The 19,758-nt window shown below is 42.2% G+C and overlaps 1 protein-coding gene across 1 annotated transcript in view; it reads left to right on the top strand.

Annotated features, from left to right (window-relative positions):
- Window positions 1-18,841, top strand: part of LOC143357173 (uncharacterized) — a 605,892-nt gene extending 587,051 nt beyond the window's left edge. The window contains exons 9-15 of the mRNA XM_076793456.1: window positions 6,021-6,233; window positions 8,727-10,361; window positions 10,875-11,117; window positions 13,101-13,556; window positions 14,705-14,980; window positions 17,534-17,803; window positions 18,638-18,841. Of these exons, the coding sequence (XP_076649571.1) occupies window positions 6,021-6,233; window positions 8,727-10,361; window positions 10,875-11,117; window positions 13,101-13,556; window positions 14,705-14,980; window positions 17,534-17,803; window positions 18,638-18,828 (3,284 nt within the window). The 3' untranslated portion in view covers window positions 18,829-18,841. The remainder of the gene's footprint in view (window positions 1-6,020; window positions 6,234-8,726; window positions 10,362-10,874; window positions 11,118-13,100; window positions 13,557-14,704; window positions 14,981-17,533; window positions 17,804-18,637) is intronic.
- The last annotated feature ends 917 nt before the right edge of the window (window positions 18,842-19,758 follow it).

Here is a 19,758-nt window from a genome sequence, read left to right on the forward strand (position 1 = left end):
CGCCGTGTGCTGAATCATGATAAGTAGGCATGATCCTGTGCGTTGTTAAGAGTGAAAAACGCGACTGCCATTCGTTCGAGTAGCGATAGGACACATGACGCGGTTGTATTTCATTTAGTTGCAATTCCGAACGATTAGGAAAATGATTATAGTATATTAGCTCAATAGAAGTCGCCTGTCCATCGTTCATTCGTGATACCAATCTTTTTAGATCGGTATTTCAAGAATGGATACATAAAATACGTTATTATTAATCTTTCCATATTCATGCTAACTTAATTAAAAACAACTGTTATTCACTCTAGAGGGATCAAGTGTCGACGCCTGCTTGCTTGGAACACAATTAAGGTTTAGTTCAAGACTTTAACTGTAAAGTCTGGCTTTACTGTATAATACTTCTGAGAACAAGATTCACCCAAGAAGAGATTCTCGGGTGAATATGTCAGATTTGGTAGACGAGAGATGACACAATATTTGTCATAGTCGCAAAATTAATAAAAATGTGTTAATACTCGGTTAGACATAATACCAAAAATTCCATAAAAGCTTCGATCTCTAAAGAAAATGATTAGCAGATTGTGGGATTTATGCATTTATAAAACGCACGGGTGCACGGAACGTAATACAAAAAAGATATCAGAAAAATCCAAGGACGCTTATTATTTTTTTATTTATTCCAATTCTTAAGGAAATAAAGAAACGTCCAGATTGAATTATCCGAAAAGACCTCGGGCTCCACGAGTTCGCTGATGCGACTGAATTTCAGTATCTCCGGCATCGGAAACTGATCAGCGCGAAAATATGACGAATAAATTCTCGATCGAGAACGCATAAACGCCGCGGGCGTAGCACACGTACACGAGGAAAATCTAGCAACGCGACAGAATTCACGCGGATCGTTTATCCTAGAGTTAGAAGTCAACGGTACACTCTGAGAAAGTCCTGGGATTTTTATGTTTCGCCTGCCTCACGACAATAGACACATAATAACCATCGTTGTCTCCCGATATCCTCCCCCCCTCCCCACTCCCCTGCCATCGTTTCGCATCGAAAGCTTTTTCTTGAGCGCGGCCAATATGTCACTGGCGCAGCGCCGCGGAAGGTTGTACATAAAATATACGCGAGCGCGGGTTTACGAGCCGATCAGATGACGCGGAGTATTATTACGGACTCTCCCCGCGTCGTACACGAGGAAGTTCAGACGAGAAAATTGTGTTCCTTCAGAGGTCCTCCGGTTCCTTAATCCTTCTGCTATATTTCGGAACTCCTTCGCCCGGGAAACTTCCCACCTTCCTTTTTCTTTTACTCTCACCAAACTTTCAGGAAATTAACGAACAACGTGCTTGCTGCTAGAAGTACAATCATACACGGATTATTTTTCGTCTGACATCAATAGATTTTATGCATTTATGATGGAAACGAGTGAATGCAACGGGTCATCGCAAAAAAGCTCCTACATGTTTCTTTTTAGTAGAACATAAAACTTTTGGAATTTCTTTAAGTTGTTTTCTTTTTCTTATTGGAAGAATGATCCATTACAATTATACGTGGAACAGTATTATATTATTAATGACAGAAACAAATTTTATGAATACACTAAATCGTTTAGGTAAACGAATATACTAGAATATACTTGAAAATTCTAGAACATGCTAGAATATAGGACAGACAGGTTGAAAGAATTTAAGAGCATCGATGCATTTAGTTTCAGCTTAATAAAATCGTTGAAGGAAGAGAGGACTTTCTGTTTGGCTCCAGTTTATTGTAATTGATGAAAACAATTTCTATTTTGCTTAAAGATCCGCTGTCTACTATTCAGTTCTTGTTCTTTTACTTTGCCAGAGCATCGCGAAGCACTGAATTGTCAACCACCCTGTACAGTGTGCTCCACGTTTTTTGTTTCTATTTCTTAAATGAAATTGCTTCAACTGTGTGCAACGAGCACCGATTGGCAGTCAACGTGTTAACTCTCGTAGAAAATTTCGCGAACCTTCCTCGGGAGGACTGTTTCCAGCTTCTTTGTTCTCGTCGAGTTCAGTCGCCGGCACCGCGAAAGTTCTCGGCGCGTCGTGTCCCCTAAAATTTTAATCTCCTTCTGGACGGAGACACAGAGAACTTCCGGTTAAAATTTCAAGCGCCGGAGAAAAGGCGGCGGATGGGACGCCGAAACAAATCTGGGGAACGGGTCACGTTCATCCCGGGAGGCGTGAACTTCCAGAAGAGTCCATCTCGCGCGAATTATCAACCGGAAGGAGCACACGAGTCTACATCCACGGTCCCAGGATCGTAACGGTGCTTTTACGTTGATCACTATTTACAGCTACGATTCGCATCACGTTGATTATTCGCGCGCCAACCTGCCACCAGTCATTTCTATACGCCACTATCAAAGATTCTCGATGATAACGCGCTCGTGACGTCGCGTCGTCTGAGGACGTGTTTCGACGTTTTGTCAACGATGGGCTTATTAATCGAGTTTATGAATTATCCCTTAAAATAACACACCTAGCACTTTTCCTTTATCCCCGATGTGATCCTCAGAAATAGTTGCACGAAAGATTTCAGGATAGTAGTTCACCACATACTTCTAACTGAGTTATTGTGTTCATTGATTTTTACTTTGAATTATTAGTTATAATAATACAGCTATATTTTTTTCCATCCCTGTGTGTTATGTGTGCCAATTAATTCGTAACCCTCACAGTGAATAGTTAAACGTTGTTTCCAATTGAAATTTGTTACTAGCTTGATCAGTCACTTGTAAGCTGGAGTAAATGTATAGAAAATGATGGGGGCAGTTTTCAGGATAGTAGTTCAATAAATTATGTTGGCATTTATACTTCAATTCAAAGAGTCGTATTTATAATACCACAGTTGGAGGAAATACATTTTATAATACAAACAGAAAGAAACATCTTAGGGTATCTAAGTATTGATAACGGGTGAACTTTTAATTAATATACTGGCCAGAAGCTCCAACAAACTTTTTCTATTTTTTTGACAAAAATGCAAGTTCTTTAAAAGAAAAACGCAGGTAGACCAATTCTCGATTTTATCGAAATTTTTACTGTCCTTCCAAACAGTTGACAGCTCGCGTGTTTGTCAGCAGCGTGTAGCCTAGCATAATCAAGCTGCAAGATCATTTTCAACTGTTTTCGTGTCACTAACATTATGCTTTCTTTTCACGAATTCAATGTGTTGATGATAAATTAGTATGAAGAAAGAAATGCTCTATGATCTGTGGACGATTCGCGGAACTTTGCAAACCGTCTATCTTAGATTTGTGAAAAAGTAGATAATGTTGGTAAGCTTACAGAGAATGAAAACAACTGAATATCTACATTAATAAAAAATAATCCAGGACACATGCCACTTAAATATATTATTACTCTAGAAACTGTACGTGTCAAGCTTTTCCCCAACAAACCGGTCAAAGAAGTATTTAACTGAACTATCACACGGAATAACTCATTAATAAGAAACATATCCTTATAAAAATATCTCGTACAGAATGATATGAAATTAAAAAATACAATTATAATATGTGATATTGAATTTATGGATTGGAACGTTTGTTTGTGACCCCAGTCATCTGGGGTTAATGAAGTTAGTTACAGTTTACAACAAATTCCAACAGTACTCCTGTAACAACTCAATTTACCAGAAGCCGTTTCGCGGATATCACTGTAGGATATGATTTTTCCATGAAATAGTGGAATCGCACGAGGCCTCGCGCAATGGAGGTATACATCCATGTCTTGGTCAGGGATTCGCGAATAGTTGGCGTGTTTGATGGTCTTTACAGGTAATTGGGAAACGTGTGGGACGGGAATGAGACCTCAGATTGAATGTACAGTAACAACCACTGAATAGCCAGACATAAGGTTTATGAGGGGCATTGAGAAGTTTTCTGGTGTGTATACGAAGACAGAGTATGTTGCTTTTGTACTATCCCGGTTTATACCTGTCATTAAAGATCTTTAGTGCTCATTCAGCTTACTACTATAATCCAATTGTACTAATCAAGTGATCATGAAAGTTCGGCTTGCAATACTACACTTCTTCTTCTTCTTCTCTATAGTGGATTAGTCGAGGAATTTCATACTTTCACTGACAACTAAATTACAAACATTCAGAACTTTTGTGTGCGGTATAAAATCGACATTACAAACCGTTCGATGCATTTATTTGGACCTTGTATTTCTGGTCAGTACTTCTGAACTTGTATGCGATAAACATAAACATGTTAGTGCACAAGAAGCTGCATCTAAAAATATTTTTGTGACACACTAGTGACACTTGTTACCGAGAATATACTGGTGTTGCAATTCGTTGATTGTTTTGCTGGAACTGTTGACCTATCATCAGCTGATAGCTTCGCGATTTTTTTGAACGTTGAACACATTGTCTGTCACGTAACTCAATTTAGGTTTTCCGCTCAATGTAGATAATTTGATGTGTGAAGAAGCGTTACGTAATATTCTTTTAACAGTGTCTGAGCAAAGAGGTATAATAACGTTTCTACACTTATTTCATTCATTTCAGCGTAATTCCTTCATTCATTTATTCAACGATTTAATTCATTCTAGGCGTAAAATCATGCCTGTACCTCTGCGTTATCTACAATTTCGCTTATGACTATTTCTGCTGCTTTGTAATGTTACAAACATTTTACAAATATGCATAATAAATTCGGTAACATGGAAAAGTTGTGTAAATTTAATGGGATTATTCATTGTCAGTGTATCAGAAATTAAAACTAAAAGGTGAAAGATTTGTATTGCAAGAGATTGAGAATTCTATAAACGCTGCATTGGAAGCAATGCAAAATTGGGTGCTGTTTAATAAACTTTTACACTAAATATAAGAATCTGATTTCTCCTATAAATACAATTTAGATATTAGAACCTCCTCCTTCTTATGCCAAAGTAAAAGAATAATAAATACCCATTAAAGAGATTTCAGAAGAGTGTATATTGTATTGCAGTCATTACTATAATGAAATGTAAAGAAAAAGGTACTTCCAGAGGCTCTTTATGACACTAAATATGGTAAACACGCAATGTTATCTGTTGCGAAAAAATCGTGTTCATTACATGAACCTAAGTCCATTTTACACCAAGTAAAAGATCATATCTTTTTTGATGAAATAGAATGTACAGGATGTGGCGTCTGAAATTTCGCACGCAACTATTTCTGAAACTACAGCGCGTTTCAAAAAGTGGCTCAAATAAAGCCTTATGGTAATCCCAATTATGGACATCTTATGGTGGTCACAAATCTTCTCTAGACGGACGCGCTTGCATGATCTTAAGGTGACTTTGTCAGGAATATATAAAAATATGTTGAACTTCAACAAGTACAATTTTACTGAAAAATGGACTTGCCCGGTTTTTGCACCAAGGTCTTCATTTATTACCACCAAAAGAAGTACGTCCTAGATAAAGTAGATTTTATTTAAAACATTTCTTTGAAATGAGCTCTTCAAGACTTTCAAAAGACTTTCAAATGCATCACTCCGTATAACAAAAAAGTTTAACTCTTTGCGTACACAATGGATTCAAATTGAGATTCGTTAACACGGTTTACAGTCGTCGGAGGTGGGTAAAATTTTGAAGAAAAAATATTTGAAATACTATTTTAAATAATTATACCATTTTATTCTTGAAAATGCACTTAGAATTTCACATAAAACAGACTGTTTACTATTTGTTATTTGAAACAGTATTTTACCCAGCTCAGTCAGTCAGCAACCAGTAGTGGCCAAAGAGCGTTTAGATCTAAACAGGTCTTCTTTCAAAGGGACAAAAAAACGGAGCTATCTCTGTATTGTTGCAAGCCTTTCAACGCTTACTATTTTCCCCGGGTGCGCTCGATCGCGCCACCACGTCAAAGGACAGGAGTGATGAACCGAGAGTGCGCGGGGTCATTATTAATTATCCAGTTCGCCGCACCTGGTGGGGTGGCAGACGTAACAGAGGAAGCGTGTAACGTGATTTGCCGTGACTTTTTGTTCGCAGATTCGGAGCAGTCGCCGGCTGTATACTTGAGAGACGACCCGCTGTTCGGTAGCCTGCAACTGCAACAGCACAGCGAGCTTCGTGCACCGACTGCCGAACGGGCCGCGTTCTATTTAGACGCGGCGGTCGCCGGACGACAACGGGAGGACGGCGATGCACACATGCTCTACACCCTTCACGTTTATCAGTACAGTGTCGCCGGCAAGGGCGGAGGTGAGTGGCCCCGTTTTTCCTTTTCCCGAACGACTTCTTCGTAGTCACCGCTCGTAAACCGCGTTTGTCGGCGCCGCCTTTGCGCCACGCCAAGATCTACGCGAAACTCCAAAGTTCGCGGAAAATTGACGCAGCTAACAAGGATCATCGGCCAACTGTGACACGCCCGGATTCGCAAAACTTACCGCGGAAATGTTCGCTGAGGATGTTTTTTAACGGCCGCGGTAGCGTCTCAATATTCGGGAGACGTCGCGTCGGGACCGAAATGTTACTTGCATCGTGTATAGATACTATTCTCTTGACAAAACTGTTCTGTCTTTAATGATTTTCGTATGAAAGTTGTATCAACATAGTCGTAACATTTTTTTCTGATTGAAATGACTCTAAACACGACACTGCTTGAATCATGTTTACTTGTTTAATTCACGATACAGTGGAGCCTCTATTATCCGAACCGATACGAACAATCCAGGTTAACTGAATCGTCAATTGAATGAACAAATACGCCCCGAATTGTGTCATGTTTGGTCTCATTTTAATCAGAAAAATGTCACAAGTGCGTTGGTGAAAGTTTCCTAAATTTTTCACAAATATCGTGCACATCTCTGTCACATGTTTTCGAGGTATTACTGTATTTTTATTTCTTGGTCCGCCGCGAATGTATTTAGTTGTGCCATAACTTCTTTTCGTAGTGTGTGCTTTTGATCTTTTATTATTATTTCCTAAACGTTCATTTGCTGGTTTTACACTGAATCCTTATTATCCTTTGAAACCAAGAAATTGAAACCAAAGCGTCGCTTACAATTTGATTACACTACATTGTTTTCCAACATATGTTCGAGAAACGAATTATGCGGTTTTTGAGTTACATGGTCCAATAACGTGTCTACCCTAACATTTGGATGATAGTTTAACCTCTTTATCATAAGTATGGGCACTTAAAGAAAATTGGGGTTGGACGTTTCCATAAACTCTACTTCTGTATAAGGTTTCCTCAAAATTGGCGTGTCACACGTAGGTAATGTCCCTTGTAAGTGGTCGTTATCTATGAAACCGAAGCAATTCGGGAGCTGTTGTTTCAGAAGGGAAATCGATAAAATTGATGCCTTGACTTTCATCTTTAACCGAACACCTTTCATCTTTCATCTTTCATAAACTGATCGATAACTTTCAAACTCGAGACTGTTCGAGAATACACAGTTTATTAATGATAATTTATTCAAATAATACACGATTCTTTTATATGAAACAAAAAATTGTTCACTACAAGAAAGGTAGAGCTTTGAAGCAATTCGAATTATTCATATATCTGCAAAATGATTTCTTGAAAATATAAAATTATAAATTATACTATCAAGGTATGCTTAATACATTTCTCATTATATTGTTATCACAAAACGATCAATAATTACGTTGGCTTTACGAAGAGTATTCTCTATTTCGGTAATTTTTAACAAGTGTATCACAAGATTTTTTATTAAATTTTGTGCTCAATGAATAGTTTGTAAACAATCGATACGTTTAGCATGTCCACTACCAGGGTTCATTTCGGTAACAATTTTTACAACTATGCAACTGTACAAAGTAAAACATGTGCTCATACATACTCATTTATAATTAAAACCTGATATTTATAATTTCTGTAACAGTTTAACTTACCGGCCTCTGTGCATACAATATCAAAGAGGTACTCTTTCTAAAATGAATGAGAAAGATGCTACAAGTGCAGTAGATCCCCGTATAATGCCATAAATAGTTGTTTAAAACGGTTGTATACAGGGTGTCCCGTTTGGAGTTTCGCACGCAATTATTTCCCAAATTATAGCTCGCTGTGGAAAATATTTCGAATAAAACTTGCTCTGTTTAGGGAGAGACATCTTATAATGGTCACAAATCTTCTCTAGTCTAACCAAGCTAAATATTGAATGGCACTGAATAACCTTGAATGACCTTGGAGACGAAAGTGTTATAGATCATTGAATTCGTCTCAGGACAGACTACACGCTTACCTACATAATAACATACAGTTCCGTATAAAAAAACAGAGGTCACCTTAAAATCTCAAAAGCATGTCTAGCTAGAGAAAATTTGTGAACACCATAATATGTCTCCCCTGAAACAGAGTAAATTTTATTTGAAATATTTTTTACAGCGTGCTACAGTTTGGGACAGAATTGCGCGCGAAACTTCAATTGAAATACCCTGTGTATGTATTTTATGTGGCAGCAAATGTACACTAAGTCCTCGTATAGCACGAGCAAAAAATTGTTTTAGAAGGCCATACATGTGCTGCCATATAAAGTACAGAATCTTCTTAAAGAATTCTTTGACACCGTTATACGGGGTTCAACCGTATCTGAGCGTTTTCTGGCAAGCAGTAGACACGCGCCAACGATTTCCATCAACCCTACGTTAACGAACCGCTGATTAGGGGCGGCTCGACCGACCCTCCAGAGCCGGCAAATAAAATCCTCGGTTTTCGGAATGTCGCAGTCGCCGGGGGCAGGAGTAGGCTGCACCTAATGGACCTGGGCAATTCGGATCGGGGCAAATCGTCTGGCGGGATCCCTCTGTCAGGCCTCGGCAACATCCTGCTCGCGATCTTCAACGGGCAGAAGCATCTGCCGTACAAGGAGCACAAGCTAACCCAATTACTGAAGGAGTGTCTCGGTTCGTTGACGTGTCACGCGGCGATGATCGCCCATGTTTCGCCGAACACGCAGCACTACACGGAGACGCTAACCACCGTGCAGCTGGCCTCGAGGATCCATCGGATGAGGAGACGGAAGATCAAGTTCGTCGGTGGTGGTACACAGGGGACAGGAAGCGGCGGAAGTTCCGGTGAGGAGGCGGCGAGGCAGAACAGCGAGTGCGATCCGAGTTCCAGCGATTTGTCCGCGGACACGGTGATCTACGTCGGGCCGAGCACGGATGATGCGACCGACGGGGAGCATCCACCTGTCTACCTGCCCAGCTTAAACTCCGGTGACAACCGGTGCGCCATGGGAAAAGCGTTGCGCGGCTCGGTGGCGGAGAGGCCGTCGAAGATCCCCGAGGAGCGCAGCCCGGTCCACAAAGCAACGAAGGCGGTGAAATGCTTGACGCAGACAGCGTCCAAGCAAACTTCCCCGGCGCACACTGCCACGCCTAAGTCCAGTCCAGCGAGGAAATGCGCTGCCACGAAAGTATCATCCTCGAAAGTGAACGATTCACCTGGCAGCAAGATCCCAGTCGCTGCTCCAAGCGGAGGCTCCGACGAGCAGTGGATAGACGGGCCTAGGATCTCGAAGTCGAAAGTCGCTGAAGCGAGGCACATGCTGAAGGACTCGCACCACAAGAGGGAGACCTGGATAGACGGGCCGATGCAGTTAACCGGGCCGCCTACCTTGCAGTTGCATGCACAACAACATTCCACCGGCTACGGATTCATGGACAGCCACAAGAAGAGCATGATCAGAAAGTGGGTGGAGAACCAGTCGTCCCAAATCCAGAGGAGCAAACACGCCGCGTCTAGGATCGAGTCGTCGAAGTCGTCCGGCCAGTCGTCGCAGTTCAAGGAGCTGACGACGTTCAAGACCTGCGTCGGTATGGATGACGACAACACCTCGTTGTCGACGGCGGAGAGCGATAGTTTGAAGGCGAACGAAATCGAGGACATCACCGAGAAGCTGGGCGTCAAGCTGAACCTGTTGAACGTCAAGTCGAACACGGACTCTGGCCTCGATCTCACGGCTAGCCCGGTGATGGACGATGGCGTGGATAAAGGAAAATTGGACCTGCAGGAGGACGAGGACGATGACGAAGAGATAGTTGTGCCGCCACCGTTGCCTCTGATCGAACCGCTTAGCAACGGTGTCAGCAGAGAGGTCTCGATGGAGAGTCTGAACCTCTCGCACAAGGACATCGTGCTGCCATCCAGACACTCGCTGTCTTCCGAGGACGAGATCCTGGAGATCGTCGAGGTCGAGGATTTGGAGCCTGTCCCGATGCAGGATTCGTGCCTCCAGGTTACCGAGGAGGACATCGCGATGTGCATGGGCGAGAATCCTCTGCCAGAGAGCGACCAGGAAGAGCATCCTCTGCGAATACTCAGCCAGGAGAATCTTACTGTAGTTTCAACCTTCACCGGTAAGCATCGTATATACTTAGTCGTTCCGACTCGTCTTCCTCCGAACGTCCTGATTGCTTATTCCAGTCGTTCCCAAGGGACTCGACTTAATCCTAGATTGTAACAAGACTGTGACTACAGGACGTTTTTGCTCGACGATATTTCATGACGTTTATAGTGCATCCTCCGCCACGGTGCGATCAATCTGCCTTTTCCCTTCCCCTTCTATTTCGAGCTCTTTCGAAGGATGCCTTCGGAGATTGTTCACCGGCTCTTAGGTCCACCGGAGTCTAATAGCACAGCCGATGGAAAACAATCACGTCGAAGGAGAGAGAGAGAGGGAGGGGGAGGGAGAGAGAGGTGGAAAGAAGCGGCTCGATATAATTACTCGTTGATACTTTCCGTCTTGGAACTATGGTCGGAAGGAGCTTCTTAAGGATAAATACCCTTTCCATCGCTCTTTCTCGGTTGTTCTTTTCCAGTCGGTCTTTCGACGAACGTTCGAGACACTAAGAAAGTATGTCAACTTCCAGACTCCATGTCGGTGATGTCAGACACGGAACGGTACAGACCGCAGTATCCACCACCGGTCGGCGCGGGCGTGCTCCCTAGGCCGTATTTCGACCACGAGGACTTCCTCGAGCAGGAAACCAGGCATAAGTTCGACCAGTTGGCACGATTGCACGAGCTCTACCAGAGCAAGCTCGCGCTGGCCAACGTCTCCAACTCCGTCACTTACCAAAGGGAGAACTCCTCCAATGTTAGAGAAGCTCCATGTAAGTTTACACGCGTTTATTCCAGTGTGCTGCGCGCGGTGGCACCGTCATCGCGTCGAGTCTTTGCTCTTGACTGGAGGAGGTCTCGATTGTCTTCTTCAACAATAATCGCTGCCGGATGAGCTGCTCGAGTACAGTGGAATTCGAGATGTTTCTCTTGAGACGCCAAATTATAATTTACTTTTCCAAAGTACTGTAAAGAGTAGTTTCCACGATATATACACTGGCTCACGGAAGTATTCGGACGCCCTTTAAAACAGTGTAACTTTTTTTTAAATTGGTCCAAACGACCTGATCTTTTGTCACCAATTAGAAGAATTGGTTTACCGAATGACGTGCAAAAAAGATTTTGGAAAAATTGCAATTGCTAGGAATTATACGAGCAAATAAAAAAGGCACTTCCCAAAACTTTTTTATTTGAGCCTGTAATGAAAATTTTAAATATACATTTTGTAGATATATGTTCGTTATATACATACTGAAAATTACATTGAAATCGGTTGACGCAGATAAAAACGGCACGCATCGAAAGATGTTAGAATCTGTGGATTTTATGCAGAAACTGACCAAAACTCGTGAAAACAATGAAATTTTCAGCATGTGTATAACTAACATACATCTACAAAACGCATATTTTAAATTTTCATTACAGGTTCGAATAAAAACAGTTTTGGAAAGTGCCTCTTTTATTTGTTCTTAAGAATCTTTTTTGCACGTCATTCGGTCAACCAATTCTTCCAATTGCTCAAAAAAAAAAAAAAATCAGGTCGTAGGGTCCAATATAAAAAAAGTTATACTGTTTTAAAGGGCGTTCAAATACATTCGTGAGCCTGTATATGTGAAAACTTTAAGACCGAAATGCTACTTCATTGAATAATACAATTTTTTTCAATATAATGATCTCTTATGAAACTTTTATTAACACATTCGCGACACTTTTCTGATTGAAATGACACCATACATGATGCAATTGGGATTATATTTACTTGTTTAATTCATGATAAAGTAATATGAACAAGCAAACATATTCCGAAGTAGGTTGTGTTTAGCCTCATTTTCAATCAGACAAATGTTACGAACATGTTCGTAAAATTTTCATAAAAAAATAATGAAAACCAAAAAAGTTCTGTCTAAAATTTTGTGTCCATTGGTTTAGAATTGTCTTACCAATGTAGATACATCGAGACATTACTATACGTTGATAACCATACTAGACGATCCATCACTTCAATCGGACTATCTTCATAGTATATGGGTGACAGTGATGTGGACAATTGTTGTAAGCATTTTAGATAATTTTTTGATAGTAGATGCAAAAATTGTGTAGGCTCTCGTATCAGTACTAGCATATAACTGCTTCATGTAGAAACGACGAAAACAGTCTAAAAAATTAAAGTATATGGTTCAATTTGTCTATATATTGTCACGCAAAAAATGGAATATTTTTATCTTTTTAAATTTAATATTTTGTTCTAATCTTGAAGATTTTTTTCACCCCTTCAACACGAATAATGTTAAACGTATAAAATATTTTTGTAGAATCTACTTCCTATTAAAATGTTATAAAAATCATTTACAATCATCTTTTAACTCCAGCAATTTCCAAGATATTCAACTTTAATTTCCACCCCTAACCATAAAAGTTTCTTTCACCTCTTCAACGCGAACAATATAAAATAAAAATGACATGTAAAACATTTTCGTAGAATCTCTTTTCTACTAAAATTTCATATAAATCGGTAACATATGACTCTACTGGTTTTTCGAGATATCTTACCGCACTATCAAGGTCCCGGCCACAGCATGCTCACGAATCTGTTGCGCCAACTGTACCTCGAGTAACCTCGTCGGCAGCACTCAAATTCTGTAGACAGTCTACAGAGTAACTAGTTGAGATAGGATCGCCGAGTAAATGAATCTACACTGTCAGCCAACCACCGTTGGTCTACAGCAAATATAATATTAACGCAGGACAAATTCCAGCCGCCCCCGTCTTCCGTCCGCCGTCGCGCTGTCAATCCCTGTCCCTCTCGGACGTGATGTTCAACGACAATGCGAGCAATCACGGCAGCATCTACAGCGAGCCCGCGTACATCGCCGGAAAGTCCGATCAGGAAAAAATCTGCGATAACTGTCGCCAGAGCATGTCGAGGCCGGCAACCGCCTCCTATTGGTACCCGAACAGCGTGGCGCACATAGCCAGCCCGAGAAGGTACTGCGGCAAGCTCGGTGAATGCAACATCTCCAGTCTGAGGCATCCCGATGGCGCCTCGAATCCTAATCTCAAAGAAGAGGTCGAGAGACTACCGGGAAACGGAGCCTCGGGTTCCGATCCGGAGGAGGAGTACGTTGAGGCGAAGAAGTTGTTCACTGCGGCCGAGAGATCCGAGAGGACCGTCACTGGCAAGTCGGACATTGAAGAGGATCACAAGATACAAGGTAGATTACGCTAATTATACTATTAACGCGTTTACCGCTGCGGTGCGGCGCACAGTGGGCAATTTGGACAAAATCGGATTCAAAATCAAGGAACTTTCGATAAGAATGAGGTAGAGCGATGAAATTTTTTTTAAATGAAAGCTGCAACTTTGTAGAATATGGGAAAAATAGAGAGATTGTGGTATGAACGTTTTTTAACCTCGAGAAAATTCGTTAAACGCGAACAAATTCAAGAAAATTTTAGTTTTTCCAATACCACGCGCGGAAAAAAATTTTTTTTAACATACTATACATCATTTCCCATAGATTTTTTCACGCTGATTTCAAATCTGGACTCAACATTTGTCTACGACCTCAGGATTTTGCAAAAAATAGATTTTTGTGACAAAAACTAATGAAGTCATTTTTTCGTTGAAATGATTGGATGGTAATAATCCCTCTAATTTTCCCATATTTTACAAAGGTTCAGCTTTCATTTAAAAAAAATTTCATCGTTCTACCTCATTCCTATCGAAAGTTCTTTGATTTTGAATCCGATTTCGTCCAAATTGCCCACTGTGCGGCGCGGCGGTCTACGGATCCTGGCCATTCAATTAGGACTTAACCCCTTGCGTTACTATTTGTTTTACGGTTGCAGTGGGTCGAATTTCATCGTCGTTTATAATTTCTTAGAAGATGAATGTGCTTATTGTATGTTTATGTGGTCTCCAAGGCCTGTACGTTGACCAGGACAAAGTAGAGTTTCATTTCGATTTATAGAAAATTAATGATGTACGTATTTTGTAGATTCTGTTCGAAATTCTTTTCTATACTATTTTTTCAAAATTAAAGATCAACAATGTTCTTTAGATGTCTTATTTTTGTTATTACAACACCAAAGTGAAAACTACAATTTTAACAGAAAAAACGGCCTCGACAACCGGAATACGCGTTTGGATATCTAAAAGTTGTTGTAACTATTTTTCAACGAAATTCTTACATCATCCGAAAATCGGTAAAACAAGTTGCATCGCTCAAGATCTGTTAAACCGCAGGTCCGTGATCCCGTCCGAAACTTACGCACTTGTATAGAGCAGCGGTCGGGTCTAAGAAATAAGTTCGAAAGTTCCGGGGGTGTTGTCGTTTGAAACGGAGCTTCTGTCTTGCAGCAACAGCTCCACTGCAGTTGTCGATTCCATCGCCGGCTCCGTCTTCGGGTCGACTGCAACGCAAGATCACCAGTTTGGGTTCTTCGTTGGGTTTGAATAAGGAGGGCTACGATTCCGGTGCCGATTCCACGCCCCGGGCTGCGAAACTATCGCCGGCAACGTTGTCCAGGCATCGGGCCGAGAGTTCTGGCTACGACAGCATTGTCAGAGACAGCGAGACCAGCAGCATCGCGAGCGATTCCTCCAGGCAGACCAGCGCCCTTCAGGAACACCAAGGTAGTGGATATTTCTCCGGATAGATCGAAACGTTTCCTCCCCTTTGCGAAGTTTCAACGGTGTTCGAGGAACCGCCCCAATTAGCGGAGAAATAATTAATTATCGGTTAAATATACGGCCGATCGGCCGGCGCGCAACAATAGCTGAAAGTACACCCGGGAATTATTTTCAATGCGGAACGCGCGAACGCGATCTTTTAGCACGTTTTAATCGCACGGTCTTTCAATCTTTGCCTCGCTGTTAACGAGAACGTAATTATCAACACGGTTGCTCGTGCATGTCATTGATACAGCTTTTGAATTACCGCCGCGTTTCGCCGGTCACGCTCCATCGCGAAAGTCTTTTCCATTCAAACACCGGGCTGCGTTTTAATTAACGAAGTAATGAGGAAAACCGTGTCACCCGTGTGATTAACAAGTCATGGCGGTCCACCAGCGGTGGAAGAAACGAAACCCACCCACGGACCTGTTTCCAATGATCGATCAACGATACTGGAAGCAATGAGATTGACTTTCCTTGTCGATTAATGCATGATTGGTACCGCGCGAATAACATCGTTCAAATATCAATCCAGTGACATTATAGTAGCATGTGACATTGTTAAACTAATAGAAAAATGGGAAAGTCGTGTCAGCTGTGATTGGCAAGTCATGCTGTATAAGGATCTGTGAATATGCAGTAGATTCCTGTAAAATACGATTAAAAAAATATTTAATCCTAAACTTACCGAGTATTGAAAGAAACTATCACGTGTTGCTTTATAAAAACGACAAGATTGAATTTATTTAGATTTTTTGCGATTTTGATTATTATATGTATAATAGACTATTATCTATAATAGATAATTTGTTAGAGTAGTTTTAGTATTAAAAAGACTGTACATAGGTAGTTTATATGGCAGTAAAAGTACATTCCAGTGCAACACGATAAAAAAATTGTTTGAAAAGATTTACCACATACGATACACTACACAGTCTTTCAAAGCAATTACAGTGATTTCTCTATATATGTCGCCAAGGCCTGGATGATAAACGTCGCGGAATTATCCAGAGGCCTCGGACGCCGAGGAGTGTAAACCTAACACAGCTCGGGTATGTCACCTGGACGACACTCGACATTAAGCGGGGCCCGTGTTGTTGACATATATCGAGAAACCACTGTACTTGGTCGCGTTATAGGATGATACTGTGTTTCCAACTGCGACTCTAGAAGCAACTAGATTGAACTTTTCTCATCGATTAACGCATGCCTTATAACTCGACTGCGGATTTTTATGTAAAACAAATAATGCCAAAGTTAATTTCAAGCTACAGGAACTACGTACCCATTCATTTCTTTTCCTACTAACTTTAGCGAGTTGGAAATTATACAACAGTATTCGCAAAATCTTTAAATGTATTTATTGTTTTGCATTTGATCTACCCATATTTGCCATAAACACATAAAATCCGCAGTCTACTTATAATGTACGAGCAACATCATCCACATATCAATCTGTAATTATATTAGTGAGAGAAAATGACGGACAGAAAATAGAGGATTGAATACATTAAAAATAATTAGACATTTGGACAATGTTGTTTTAGAGTATAAAGTCATATCAATAAGTGCAATTGCGCAATTTGCTAGTATGATAGAAACTCGAAAACAGGATGGACGTGGCAGAGATTATTATGATTACGATTATTTTAAGTAAATAAGGAAACGTGATGCAGGACACATTTGTTGTCTTCTTTCTTTACGTTGTATTCATACACTATCCTGGTCAACTAAGATAACTTTGCCAAGCTCAAGGCACTGTCAAGTCTCTTGACTCTTGTAAATTTAACTGAGCAGATTTACGGTCAATTGAACTCTTCGTCACTCAGGTGAGAAATATGTACATACAAGGAATGTGTGAAATGTCGAAAATCGAACATTTCATATGGAACAACCTAATGTTAAACATATTAAGAAAGAAAATAAATTTCTATTCCAGTCCAGTTTGTTGCAATTCGGGTGGAAAATTTATATTTTGCAAAAAGATCCGATATCTACTAATTACACGTTTCCTTGTAGCTTGCAATATACAATATAGCGGAGTTTACCACTCCTCACCTGAGCAACGAGCAGTTAACCGGGCACTTCTGTATTTTCTTGAACCTAGTGTTTGCCAATGATCCGGTTACCAGTGCGTAAAGGGCTCTGAAGCAGTGTCGCCAGATCGAGACTTGTCTCCCACTCTACCGTGTTCTACCCATTCCCTGGCAGCGAGCATTCCCACGCTTCCGCCACCGGCTGGTCTCGTGACGTGATGCGCGCACCTAATTCGCGTTGCGTTTGTGTCTGGGTCGTGATTAACCCGGTAATGGCAGAAAGTGAGGGTAACTGTATTCCCCCCAATTTCTCCTGTCTGGCGACACACTGCTAGATCCCTAGCGATATTGATACAGTAGCTCGCTGACACGCCCGCGAGTACGATGTGCAAACCCTCTAAAATGGTCCCTCCGTACGATGGTTCTCCTCAGGTGGCGCGCTGGGGGTTTTAACCTCGACGTTGTGCGGGTGTTTCAGCGGTGGAACAGCGGGCGGCAGAGTGCGGGCTCCGGTCACGGGCCCAGTGCCGGGCCCATCTGCCAAGGGCGCCGTCCGCGGTCCCGGGGATACTCGCCTACACAAGCGAGGACGTGGACATCCTGGACAGGCGCGCGCAGTTGCGCTCGGATCCACGTGGCACGATGTCCAGGATACACAACCTGCGACTACGCCAGCGCCTTCTTAGACAAGAGCTTCGCGACGCTAAGAAGCGCCTGATGGTGCCCGATGACCGCTGGAGCTACGACCGTAAGTGTCCCCCACCTGTTGGACATTTTTCTAGTACAGTACTCTCCCCGTAACTGTCCTATCTTCGGGTCTGAACGTATAGAAGGATAGCGATTGAAAAAGAAAGAGGGACTGAGGTTCGACGCTTCGATTCTCTGCCTCTCTTTCTTTTCCGTTCGCCATTCTCTTTGACTTGCGAATTATATTCGTAATTATACCTTGTGGGATATTATTTTAGAAAAAGAAGACGAATACGATGGTACAAGTTTCGTAAAACTAAGTGAACAATTAGAATAGTTGCAATCTGTTGCTTCGCCTGTATTAGTGCAAGTCTCGACGATATTCGACCTCTCGCTGGCTCGGTCGTCAAATGTGTTTACCGCTTGACCAGTTCCAAAGGGGAAAATTTGACAGTTACTTCTTATGGTGGTCACAAATCTTCTCTTGGTGGACTTGTTTCCGTCTAGCTAAGCTAAATTTTGAACAGCACCGAATGACCTTGAATGACCTTGGAAAACAAAAGTGTTATAGAATTCGTCTCGGGATAGACGTACCTAAATAAAAGCATACAGTCCGTATAAAAAAACAAAGGTCACCTTGACGTCTCGTGAATCACGTCCACGTAGAGAAGATTTGTGACCACCATAAGATGGAGTTCTACAAAACACCTGGAAGATCGCTAAAAATGATTATACCCCCGTGCTCATTTTTTGCAAAGACCCTTTAAGCGTAGAATCTTTAGTCAAAATAGTAAACATTATCCTAGTCACTCGTAGTGTTCAGCAGTTTTAGCGCCAATTTTCCAAACCTGTCACATATTACACGACCGCTTGACAAACAACGGGCCTGTTGCAGTTCACGTGGAGAATGGGATGGACTGGCGAGACCCGTCGTTTCTGGAGGCGTTGGAGGCGGAGACGTGCATCCTGCAGAAGCGCGTCGAGGCGTGCAAGAGCCACGTGCTGCTGGTCACCTGCTTCGACTCCTGTCCCCGGCAACAGTGTACGCGGCAGGCTGAATCGCCGTCTGGGATTCGGATCACATAACCTAGACTTGGATCAGCGCGCACCACCGCGTGCTGATCGCCAGGAGGAATGGATCGTCATCCACGACACGATTAGAAACGAGACGAGCGAGGTCGCCGATGATGGCGGACGGGGAATGGGACGACTTTGCTCGACTCCGTCCAATAGTTGTTAAAATGGCATAGTTATATCGTCGTGATCGTCGTCGCTATTGTTACACGTGTAATCGATAATAAGGAAAGAAGCTTTCGGCCATCCTCCCCGGGAGCCATCTCCATCGTTTCCGGTCGAAGATGTTCTCGCGACGCTTACGATCGTTGGCTGAATAGCGTAGCGCGCGGACAAAAGAAGGAAAAAAAAGAAATTTGTTGACTTAAATAATTATAACGTACTGAGATGGTGCTGCATTTTTTATACCGATCGCCAGAGCCACAGTTTTAGGTAAATTAATCGGTCCCCGCGAGGACCGGCGAACGGGACACGACTTCTGGCAAGAATGAACACTGCCAGTCGGAACAGCGGAGAAATTAGGGAATATAGTCTGCTGCGTCGAAACCGGGCGACCAGCATCGAAAGAGGAGGTGTACCGATGTGCCGAAACGTGTCTCCTGGTCGATCGCGACGGAGGGACACGGGGAGGAGCGATCATAGGAAAATAATAATTGCGTACAATCAGACCGGTCCGTCTCGAACGATCGTGGACCCTCGATCGGCGATCACCGAGCGAATTCGAACGAGATCCGTTCCCGTCGAGCTTCGACGACAGCGAGATGCGTCGAACCAACGTAGCCGAATGAACAAAAGAATGAACATAGAACGAATATTTGATGCGAAGAGACATATATATATATACACACACACACAGTCACGATCCGACGGTGACAGACTGCCAAAAAAGATCGGGGGGAGAGTCCTAGGATAAACTGCAAAATGACAAGAGAAAAGTGGAAC

The sequence above is a fragment of the Halictus rubicundus genome, chromosome 9 (genome assembly GCF_050948215.1).
Source record: "Halictus rubicundus isolate RS-2024b chromosome 9, iyHalRubi1_principal, whole genome shotgun sequence".
Taxonomy (NCBI): domain Eukaryota; kingdom Metazoa; phylum Arthropoda; class Insecta; order Hymenoptera; family Halictidae; genus Halictus; species Halictus rubicundus.